Below are 12,272 nucleotides of genomic sequence, written 5' to 3' on the forward strand. Positions count from 1 at the left end.
ATTATGGAGGAAGCGTCCTGGTGGCTATGCCACAATACAACAAGATATGAAAGAAAAAATGGAAGAATCCCAAAATAATCTGATAGGCCAGTTGGCGCAGTTGCTGGCTAGAGAACGCGAAAATGGGAAGAGCGCTATAGGGAACGATAATGAAGACCCTATCTACCCTCTAGACTTTGCTTCGATAAATGCTTAACCACAACCGGAGGTACACCCGTGAATGGTACCCATCACTATCAGGCCCCAGCAATACCAGGCCAATGCCTCGACACCAATGAATATTCCCATAGGTTCAAGCTCTAAGCCCGGAGATAATCCAGCTAATCCATTTGTCTCGGACCTTGACGATGTGGCAGAAATAGAGAAAGAAAAAGTAGACCTGGCAAAACAACTCGATGATCGGTGTAAATGGCTTGAAGAAAAGTTCAAAGCAATGGAGACTGCTGACTACCGTGGTGGGATCGACACTAAGGACTTAAGCTTGGTCCCAGATCTGGTGCTCTCACCAAAATTTAAAACCCCGGAGTTCGAAAAGTATAACGGGACGAGGTGCCCTGAAGCTCATATTACGATGTTCTGTCGAAGGATGACAGGGTATGTTAACAATAATCAGCTGTTGATCTACTATTTCCAGGACAGTCTGATCGGATCTGCGGCCAAGTGGTATAACCAGCTCAGCCGTGCCCAAATTGGTTCATGGAAGGACTTGGCTCAAGCTTTCATAAAACAATACGGTCACATGACGGACATAACACCCGACAGAATTACATTACAGAACATGGAAAAGAAGTCGAGTGAGAGCTTCAGACAGTATGCCCAACGATGGAGGGAGATGTCAATGCAGGTCCAACCATCTCTCTTGGAGAAGGAAACAACCATGTTTTTTATCAATACCCTGAAGGCCCCATTCATTAACCACATGTTGAGAAGCGCTACTAAGAGCTTCTCTGACATAGTTATGTCTGGGGAGATGATAGAAAACGCGGTGAGATGTGGGAAAATTGAAGCTGGGGAAAGTGCCAAGAGATCGGCTCCAAGAAGGAAAGAAAACGAGGTGAACAATGTGAGCGCATATCATAAGGGTTATTCCAAGCCAGACACAGTAAGCCAGCTGAGGGCAGTGACTACTAGCCATCAAGGCTCCGCGAGTCAAGATTCCAACCCAAGGCCTAACACGGAAAGAGTCCAGTTCATGCCAATCCCAATGACGTATAGGGAGCTTTACCAGAATCTATTCGACGCGCATGTGGTGTCTCCATTTTACCTGAAACCCATGCAACCTCTATTCTCAAAGTGGTATGACACAAACGCGCAATGCGAATACCATGCAGGAATTGCGAGGCACACAATTGAGAACTACACGGCCTTCAAAAAATTAGTCAAAAGGTTCATAAAGATGGGCATTGTGAAGTTCGATGATCCCACAAAACCTACTGTGACGGGAAATCCATTACCCAGTCATTCAGAAAATGGGGTAAACGCGATAGTCGAAAGTGGAGGGATGAGAACTAAGATGGACGTATCGGAGGTAAAGACCCCGTTGAGATGGGTCTGGAAGAAAATAGTGGAATAAGGTTTAATTACACAAGATTTAGAGGAGAAGCCCGAATGAGCAAAGTACTACTGTGAATTCCATGACGAGGAAGGGCATGAGATCCAAAAGTGTAATGAATTTAGGGCTCTGGTACAGAGATTGATAGAAAATAAAGAGATCGAATTCTTCGAGTATACCGAGGGCCAGAAAGGGGAAGATGTGTGCACGTCAGAGCAATGGCCAATCAACAATGTCCATGGGGTCAGTCACCCGGTCGTAATTATATCCCGACCAAGAGTCAATGAAGTCGGAGTACCAATTACACCAAAGGTCATAATTCAAAAGCTCGTTGCTTTCCCCTATAAAGATAGCAAAAGGGTTTCTTGGAATCACAACTGTAACGTAACGATCCCGGGAGAGGAGAATCCAGTTGGCACTTCGGAGAAAGGTCAAGGCGAGGGTTTCTATACATGCAGTGGAAGGCGTTATACTCCAAACACAAAGGCAGAACCAGCTAAAGGAAAATCCGTGGTCGTTGAGCAAGAAAAGGAAAAGACAACCAGACCTGAATCACCTGTCAATGAGCCTATAACTGAAAAGGAGGCTAAGGAATTCTTAAAATTCCTGAAGCACAGCAAGTACAGCGTTGTGGAGCAATTGCACAAACAGCCAGCTCGCATATCCATACTAGCCTTGCTCTTGAGTTTAGAAACTCACCGAAGTGCATTGATGAAGGTTTTAAATGAAACATATGTTGCGGATGATATCTCCGTCAACAAGCTCGGTCGCCTGGTCAACAACATCAGTGCGGATAATTTTATTTTCTTTAATGATGATGAAATACCACCGGGAGGCATGGGATCTACAAAGGCCCTGCACATTACCACTTGCTGCAAGGGATACACATTGCCGGGGGTATTGATTGATAACGGATCGGCATTGAATGTCATGCCCTTGTCCACATTAAATAGGCTGCCAGTGGATAACTCTCACATGAAGACATGTCAAAACGTCGTGAGAGCATTCGACGGTACGGAAAGAATAGCGATGGGAAGGATCGAGATACCTCTCTTGATTGGCCCAAATACATACGAGGTGGACTTCTTGGTAATGGACATCAAACCATCATACAATTGCCTGTTGGGGAGACCGTGGATTCACTCGGCGGGGGCAGTACCGTTATCCCTACACCAAAAGTTAAAGTTGGTAACTGAGGGTAGGTTGGTAACGATAAACGCGGAGGAAGACATCATTGCATCCGTCACCAGTGACGCACCGTACGTGGGTACGAACGGTGAGACGATAGAATGTTCCTTTCGATCACTAGAATTCGTCAATGCTACATTCATTATCGAAGGGAACAAGATCCCAATGCTCAAAATATCCAAAACTACAAGGATGGGCCTGCGATTGACGGTCGGCAAAGGAGCCCTACCAGGAAGAGGACTTGGAAGATACCTCCAAGGAAGGATCGATGTACCAGTGTTAAGGGAAAAACGAGACTGTTTTGGCCTAGGATTTAAGCCAGACGCGAAGCAAAAGAAGAAAGAGCTAGAGAAAAGGCAATAGATGAGAAGAGCGCGTCTGCGTGGTGAGGAGGTCAAGTGGGAACCAATGACCTTTCCTCATCTATCCCGAACGTTCGTGTCCGGAGGAACTATCCACCCGAAACAAGAGATGACAGTGAGGAAAGTGGCGGAAGAAATGTTAGAAAGTTTGAGCATTAACACCATATGCGAAGAAATAACCGAAGAAAGGAATTTATCTGGAATTCGCCCTTATATCTCGGGAAGTGTTTTGAACAATTGGACCGCGGAAGAGATCCCTGTAACTTTTAGAATTAACTCAGAGTAATGTTCAAAACAAGCTTATTGCTCTAAGCCTAGGGGCAATAAGAATCCTTTTATGAAATAGGCATATGCCCAAACATCGTTATTTCAGTAAAAAATGCATTCTTGCGTATCATCTTGAGCAAATATTCTTTTATTCTTTATACTTCATTCATAATCATACCACACAAATCAAATATTCTTAGATTCTTTTGTTCTTTGGATTTCTTTCTTCACCCATAACAGGTTTCCAGATATCAATGATATGAGCAACGTTGCCAATGACTCAAAGATTCCTTTCGAGCAAGATTTGTGTATGAAGGACACTGAGGATTTTGAAAATGACCAAAATTCTAACCTATCTCTTGATTTGTTAAGGATGGTAGAACAAGAGGAGAAACAAATCCTACCTCACAAAGAGTCGGTGGAAATTGTTAGCTTAGGAGAAGGAAAAAAGGTGAAAATTGGAGCTAGTATCGCTGCAGAAACAAAGCAAGACCTCATCGAGTTACTCCGGGAATTCAAGGATGTCTTCGCATGGTCATATCAAGATATGCCCGGATTGAATACTGATATCGTGGTACATCGACTCCCCATAAAGGAAGGGTGCAAGCCAGTACAACAGAAACTCCGAAGGATAAGACCCGATGTTTTGTTAAAGATAAAGGAAGAGGTCAAGAAGCAATTCGACGCCGGTTTCTTACAAGTGGTCAAGTACTCAGAATGGGTAGCCAACATAGTCCCAGTTTCTAAGAAAGACGGGAAGGTACGGATGTGCGTGGACTATCGGGATTTGAATAAAGCCAGTCCCAAAGACAATTTCCCATTGCCTCACATTGATACACTAGTGGATAACACGGCAGGTTACTCACTCTTCTCATTCATGGACGGCTTCTCGGGATACAACCAAATAAAAATGCATCCTGAAGACATGGAAAAGACGACATTTGTAACCATGTGGGGAACGTTTTGTTATAAAGTGATGCCATTCGGATTGAAAAACGCAGGAGCAACATATCAGAAAGCCATGGTGACTTTGTTCCATGACATGATGCACAAGGAGATCGAAGTTTATGTGGACGACATGATTGCAAAATCTAAAATAGAGAAGGAGCATGTGCAAGTCTTGAGAAAACTATTCTTAAGGTTAAGGAAGTTCCAACTAAAGCTCAATCCCACAAAGTGTACCTTCGGGGCCAGGTCAGGAAAGTTGTTGGGATTCGTGGTCAGTGAAAAAGGGATCGAGATTGACCCAGATAAAGTCAAGGCTATACAAGAATTACCTTTGCCACGCACTCAAAAAGAAGTTCGAGGTTTCCTAGGAAGACTGAATTATATTGCCCGGTTTATTTCGCAATTAACGAAAAAATGCGACCCCATATTCCGTCTGCTTAGGAAGCACAATCCAGGTGTATGGGATGAGGAGTGCTAGAAAACTTTTGATAAGGTCAAGCATTATTTGTCCAATGCCCAGTACTAATGCCACCTTGCCCGGATAAACCACTGATACTGTACTTGGCAGTGTTTGAAAACTCTATGGGATGCGTGCTAGGCCAACATGATGAGTCAGGAAGAAAAGAAAAAGCGATATACTATCTCAGCAAGAAATTCATCGAATGTGAGACAAGGTATTCGTCGATCGGGAAGTTGTGTTGTGCTTTGATTTGGACAACCTGAAGACTGAGACAATACATGTTGTACCACACAACTTGGCTCATCTGAAAACTAGACCCTTTGAAGTACATGATAGAGTCAAATGCTTTGAACGGAAGGATGGCTCGTTGGCAAATTTTGCTTTCTGAGTTAGACATAGTTTACGTAAACCAAAAGCCAGTAGAGCTCTAGAAGATTATGAACTGTTAAGCTTTAACTTCCCAAATGAGGATCTAATGTACGTGGCAACCATAGAAGAAGACTCTCAAGAAGGCCACCCCTGGAAGTTGAATTTTGATGGAGCTTCCAATGCTGTGGGTAACGGAATTGGGGCAATTTTGGTATCCCCAAATGAAGATCATTATCCTTTCACCAGTAAATTGGATTTTGATTACACAAACAATATGGCCGAATACGAAGCATGTATCATGGGAATTCGTGCAGCCGTAGAACGTAAGATTAAAGTGCTAGAGGTATATGAGGATTTTGCATTAGCGATCTATCAGCTTAAAGGTGAATGGGAGACAAGAGACCTTAAGTTGATCAATTACGGAAGGCTGGTTCTTGAGTTAATCGAGGAGTTTAATGATATCACTTTCTGCTACCTCCCACGAGACGAAAACCAGATGGCTGATGCTTTGGCAACCTTAGTTTCTATGATCAAAGTGAATAAACAAAAGGATATGAAGCCTTTCCAAATGAGTATTTATGAGGCTCCGGCTCATTGCTGCAATATTGAAGAAGAATAAAAGAAAAATGATCATCCTTGGTACCAGGATAATTTACGATATGTGAGGAGTCGTGAATACCCAAACCAAGCGACTGAGAATGATAAAAGGATATTAAGAAGACTGGCTAGTGACTATGTCTTAGATGGAGATACAAAAGAAGGAAGGATCAGGTACTCTTGAGATGTGTAGACGCTGTCGAGGCTAAGCAAATCCTGGAAGAGGTTCATGAGGGTGTCTGCGGAACACATGCTAATGGTTTCACCATGGCCAGACAGATTATGCGATTCGGATATTATTGGTCCACTATGGAAGGAGATTGCATCAACTATGCCAAGAAATGCCATAAATGCCATAAATGCCAAATTTATGGGGATAAAATTCATGTACCTCCTTCACCCCTTCATGTCATGACTTCTCCATGGCCTTTCTCAATGTGGGGCATGGATGTCATTGGGCCAATCTCACCGAAGGCGTCTAATGGACATCGATTCATCTTTGTCGTTATAGATTATTTCACTAAATGGGTAGAGGCCACCTCTTATGCTAACGTCACAAAATCAGCAGTCAATAGGTTATTAAAGAAAGAAATCATATGTCGATATGGGATGCCTGAAAGGATCGTATCAGACAATGCACTGAACTTGAATAATAGCATGATAACAGAAGTCTGTAGCCAATTCAAGATCAAACATCATAACTCATCACCGTATCTTCCAAATATGAATGGTGTAGTCGAAGCAGCCAATAAGAACATCAAGAAGATCATAGGAAAAATGACTGAGACCTATAAAGATTGGCACGAGAAATTACCATTTGCCCTTTATGCCTACCGGACGTCAGTCAGAACTTCTACCGGGGCAACACCTTTTTCTTTAGTTTATAAAATGGAGGCAGTTCTACCCATTGAGGTCGAGATTCCCTCTCTACGCGTGCTGTCAGAACTAAAATTAGATGAAGCAAATTGGATCCAGTCTCGATACGACCAGTTGAACTTGATTGAAGAAAATAGGCTAAAGGCTATCCGTCATAGTCAAATGTATCAAAAGAGAATGATGCGGGCTTATAATAAGAAGGTTCGCCCTAGAGAATTCCATGAAAGAGACCTCGTATTGAAAAAGATCCTCCCCATACAAAAGGACTTCATAGGGAAATGGATGCCGAATTGGGAGGGACCTTATGTGGTAAAGAAAGCTTTCTCTGGAGGAGCTCTAATTTTGACCGAGATGAATGGTAAAAGTCTGCCTAATCCCGTGAATTCAGATTCAGTTAAAAGGTATTGTACCTAAAAAAAACGGAGAGGCCAATGTGAAAACCCATAAAATGACGCTTTGAGACTAAAGGGGTTTTGAATTGAAAACTCAAGAATGGGCAATTCAAATCGAAGTGGGGCATCCAGTAGTATTGTCTTTTCTGAATTAACAAGAAGGAATGATGCTACATTTTAGGGGCATCAACAAAGTACTCTTGGTCTTCCAAATACATACCGAGTTCAAAAGGGTCTTCTAGAGGATTTGTGCAACAAAGATCATACTGCGATATCTGGGGCACTTATCCTTATCTCATTCATTTTGTATTCTGTGACAAAATGCACTATCTTCATTAATTTATTAGTTCTCATTTTGTATCTTAGCAAATTTGCTATCTCGATTACCCTATTCATTTCAAGCTTTGCTCTCAATAAAATTCCATTTTGTCTAAAGCAATAATCTTTTTAAGCATTTTTCGTTGAAATGATGATTAATAGACTAATAATATTCACAAAAGAGTTCTGCATATTACTCTGAAATGCTTCTAAACAATACAAGGACCTGAAACGGGACTAATTAGTTTGAATTACCCAAATTCAAGGGTTGGAAGCGTTGGGGAAAGAATAGCCCAAATTGTGACTATTCTTCAGGTTTCCTGTCAGTGATACCAGTCGAAGAAAAGGCAGAGTAAGACGTCATTGATAAAATCTCGGTGAACAATGAGTAACATCAAATCAAGCATTAAAAACGATGACATTTTGCATTCATGCAAACATCATTCATGCACATCTAGCTAGGAGCATTTGATCCATTTTAATCATGACATCCTAATTATTTGGAATAGATCATGTTCTCTAAAGAATGGTGTAACAGACTAAAGAAATAAAAATCCTACACCCCTGAAGATGCAGTGGGACGGATTGAAATCACAACGGTGAATCTTGCCTTCCTGAAGTTGCAGTGAAGCAGATTTAAGCCACCAAGCCTTAACCTCCTAAGCAGTAGGGTAATAGGCTGGAAATTACAGATCTTGCCTTCCTGAAGTTGCAGTGAAGCAGATTCAAGCCACCAATCCTTAACCCCCTAAGCAGTAAGGTAATAGGCTAAAAATTACAGATCTTGTATCTCTGAAGTTGCAGTGGAACAGATCGAATACAGCGAATCTTATCTCCCTGAAGTTGCAGTGAAACAGACTGAAGCTGTGGACAAACAGATCTTATCTCTCTGAAGTTGCAGTAGAGCAGATCAAAACAAACCTAATCTCTCTGAAGTTGCAGTAGAACAGATTAAGGCTATAAATCATATCCTCCTGAAGTTGCAATGGGGCAGATCGAAGTTATCATGACAAGTCTTATCTCCCTAAAGTTGCAGTGGAGCAGACCGAAGATAGCTAATCTTATCCTATACCTCTGAAGTTGCAGTAGGTCAGATTGAATCTTTTATAGCAAGTCTTGTCTCCCCGAAGTTGCAGCGGAGCAAACTAAAATCACAAATCCTATATCACCTTGAAGTCCCAAAGAAGCAAATTGAAACCACAAGTCCCATCTCTCCGAAATGGCGATGGAGTGGTCAAAGCAACAAAATCCAGTGGACTAGAATGAGTCTACTTGAAGAAAATGAGTACGAAAAGTTGGGATCCTACAAGACTAGGCAAAATTGGCCCTTTTGAAGCCTTTGCTCTATTCTCATTACACGACAATGAGCAAAAAGGGGCAGCTGTACGGCCTAAATATTCCCGATGCCCATGACTCAAAACCAAAAACAAAAATAAATAAAAACCAAATTTTCAAACCAAAATAAACAGCCCAATAAAAAACCCCAAACTCAAATTTTAGCCCAAACGTTAAAACCACAATCAGCCCAATAACAAATACAGCCCAAACTATCAATCTAATGCAAAAAAATATCAGCAGAACCCTAGGAACATTCAGCCACCGCCCCGCGCCTCTTCATCTGCTCACACGCTGCTCCATCAGTCGCCCTCCACGCATCGACTGACATCTGAAACAAGCACAATAGCAGAGAAAGAAGCATGCGAGCGCAGAGAAATAAAGATGTTTTTACTTTTGTCTTTATCTTGTTTTTACTTTTGTTTCTCTTAATTATTTTATTTTATTTTATTTCACTTACGAAAATAAAAGGGAAATAAAACTTACCGGAAAACCCCCATGGTCGGTCGTCGGAGACTTCTTTCTCCATCGGAGTTGAGCCCAAAAGGGGAGGTTGGGAAGTCCCTTTATTTTCAGGCACTAGACCGAGGGATTTGGGACCTCCAAAGGCACCACAAACAGAGGCTAGGTAGCCTATTTTGCTTGTCGTCGGCCACTGATTGTAATGGTGGTGTGACAAACCACCGAGGGCGGCGATGAGGGGTTCAGGACCCTAGCCGAACGGAAGAGAAAAGGGGGTAGGGAGGCTGAGTTCTTTTAAAAATAAGCAGCAGAAATCTGCCTACAAAAGGAAGAAACCCTTTTGTTTTCTTTAAAAGGTGAAACGACGTAGTGTAAAAGGGGGGTCATTTTCAAAGCCCGAATGGGCTATTTGCTACTCAGGTCCCTCTGTTGTCTTGCGTGTTTCAATCATCCGTTTTGCATTTTTCTACATTTAAAATTATCCCCGCAAGTTTGCGTGATTGTTGCTTTGTTCCCCCTATTTAAAATCTTTTATTTCTTTTATTTTGAGTTCTTTTTTCTTTGTCTTATTTAAATTGTTTTACATATTATTATTTGGTATATTATTTATTATAGGCTTATATATATACATACATACATATTACCTTATTTATTTAAATTGATTTTAACCTTTTTTACATTATTTATTTTAAATTCATTCATGGTCATTTAAAATTCATCTTGCAATTGTTATTTCAGTTTGATTTTAACTATTTATTTATTACATTTTTTAATTGTATTATTCAATTCATTTGTTTTTATTATTAGTGATTAGTTTTTAAAGAGTGCATATTGTGAGATTATTGCTATTGCATGTACGTTAATTTGCTTACTCGTGTTCATATTATTGCCATGCGCTTGTGGAATATTTTATACATGTATCATTGTTCCATGTCGCACTGTACTTTTATTTCACATCATCGGCCCATGAATCAGGTCTCTTTATATTTATCCAATAAATCGTTGTATCTTGACCCAAACAAATAACGTACGTCATTTAAGTATCGTATTCGCTACTATTCAAAAATAAAAATTTTAAAATAAGGCAATGTTTCGCGTTTTGGAACATCGAGAGGTTGTGCCCTAACTTACGGGGTTTCGATTTTCTCATTGGTTCTAAATAGCCAAATATCCTTTTGAGTTTTAAAATACATGGAATTCTAATTAAATTTAAAGATAAACTTGCACTCGGGAGTTCATGGTATTGTGTCCTAACTTACGGGATGTGATACTCCTATATCTCGAGACGAGGAAATCTTTAATAATCGTTTTGAGCTAACTCAAGCATTTTTAAAATCGACGTTAATAAAAAGAATCGTATTTTAAATCCATTCTCAATTTTTAACTTTCGACATTAAGACACTAACTAATCAATTTGGTACCAATTTTGGGTGTGACGAGGGTGCTAATCCTTCCTTGCACGTAACCGACTCCTGAACCCATTCTCTCGAGTTTTGTAGACCAAAAACACCATTTTAGTAAACTAAAATGTTTTATTAGAACAAAGGTCATCCGATCACACCTACTAAAGGTCGGTGGCGACTCCCGTTTTAATTTTCGTTTTCAAAACCAAAGTCAACCCCTTTTCAAAAATTGGTTTCGACAATAGACATTAGTGAGTAGCTAGCTAGACTCCTTTCTTGCATGCTTGATTGAATAGAAATCATTAAATCGCTGACTCCTTTGGGTTTGACCCCTTGAAATACTTCGTGTTCCATCGGAATTATAAATATTACAACCGAAACTGTACGCTTGCAGTTAAAATTGCTCTTTAAAATAGCTTTTTTTTATATAAAATCAATTATTTTTACGCGCACGCTCGATAGCGGTTAGTTGAGCAATAGAGCTTAATGGTATTTCCACGATTCAAATCATTATAATACAAAATCTAAATCAATTGGATATAACTAATTTCAAATGCGAATATTAACTAATTCACATACAAATTATGCAAATCTTCAAATCATACAACAATTTGCAAATGTAAAAAATACACTAGTTATGCCAATTGATTCAACTAAGCATATTGTCTTAATTAACAACTAAATGAACATACTACACCGATTTGATTTACATTCACAATTCTTTCACTTTTATGCATTCAATAAAGTTTACATATAATTTCTGAATCGAAAACAATTCAACCATTATCTTTCCATATCGGCCTTCAGGCTCATTTAACCAATTAGCATGCTCTTTCACATGCTATCAATATTCAAATGTTGTAAATAAGTACTTGTATTACAATTTTTAACATTTAATCAAATACCAATAAACCAATTAATACATTATATACTCTATTAACATGACTCAGACTAAAACAGATACACGGATCTCAACCAACATGCCAATTTGGCACCCAGTGCCTAAACAGATTGCGATCAACACTCATCGGTATAATTAAAATAAAAGTCGTGCCTTGCACTCATCGAAATGTCCGAAGGAAAATGTGCCCAGTGCTCATTGACATATAGCCGAAGTAATCCGTACTTAATCTATCTTATAGCATGCCAATTATATCCAACTCTACCTAAACGATCAATAGAGTAACCAATTATCCAATTCATCATATAGCTCAAATTACATTACATTTCATCATTTTTAATTCATCAACCAATTCATCATTTCATTACATAACATAACATGATTCAAACCAATTCAAAGCCAATTTCATAAATTCATCAAGTTACACTATTTTCAATTCTATTCAATTTAGTCATCTATCTCGATAATCAATAATAATCATACCAATTCAATTCAATTAACCATTTTCAACTCACCACAATATCATTCCATGCAAAAAAATATAAAAATGCAACAATTAAAGTGATTCGAATCATTGAAATACAAATTGAAGAATTGAGTTACTAGTAGTAGTTCTAGCCTTTCCTTTCCCTCTTGATAGCCCTATGCTGTTTTTAGCTATGAATAATAATCCAAAAATACACCACATTAAATTCCAATTCAAATCATAATCAATTACAAAGTCATACATAGTTTTCAATTTATTCAATTTAGCCCATAAACTCGGGACAAACATAACTTTCGATCTAGACCTTCGTATTAAAATATGATTTCATATATATTCATTAGGGACATTATATTTT

General features: G+C 39.5%; 1 protein-coding gene across 1 annotated transcript; it reads left to right on the forward strand.

Annotated features, from left to right (window-relative positions):
- Positions 1-220: 220 nt before the first annotated feature.
- Positions 221-3,103, forward strand: LOC107895478 (uncharacterized). Its single transcript, XM_016820750.1, has 2 exons — positions 221-1,528; positions 1,691-3,103. The coding sequence occupies exons 1-2, from the start codon at positions 221-223 to the stop codon at positions 3,101-3,103; spliced, it is 2,721 nt and encodes a 906-aa protein (XP_016676239.1).
- The last annotated feature ends 9,169 nt before the right edge of the window (positions 3,104-12,272 follow it).

Source organism: Gossypium hirsutum, chromosome A10 (assembly GCF_007990345.1).
Source record: "Gossypium hirsutum isolate 1008001.06 chromosome A10, Gossypium_hirsutum_v2.1, whole genome shotgun sequence".
Lineage (NCBI taxonomy): Eukaryota > Viridiplantae > Streptophyta > Magnoliopsida > Malvales > Malvaceae > Gossypium > Gossypium hirsutum.

What these genes read in the sequence shown, in the direction of transcription:
- LOC107895478 (XM_016820750.1), top strand. Translation starts at nt 221, where the DNA reads ATGGTACCCATCACTATCAGGCCCCAGCAATACCAGGCCAATGCCTCG. An exon ending in CTAAGATGGACGTATCGGAG is followed by an intron (nt 1,529 to 1,690) that starts GTAAAGACCCCG and finishes GCTCTGGTACAG; the next exon opens with AGATTGATAGAAAATAAAGA.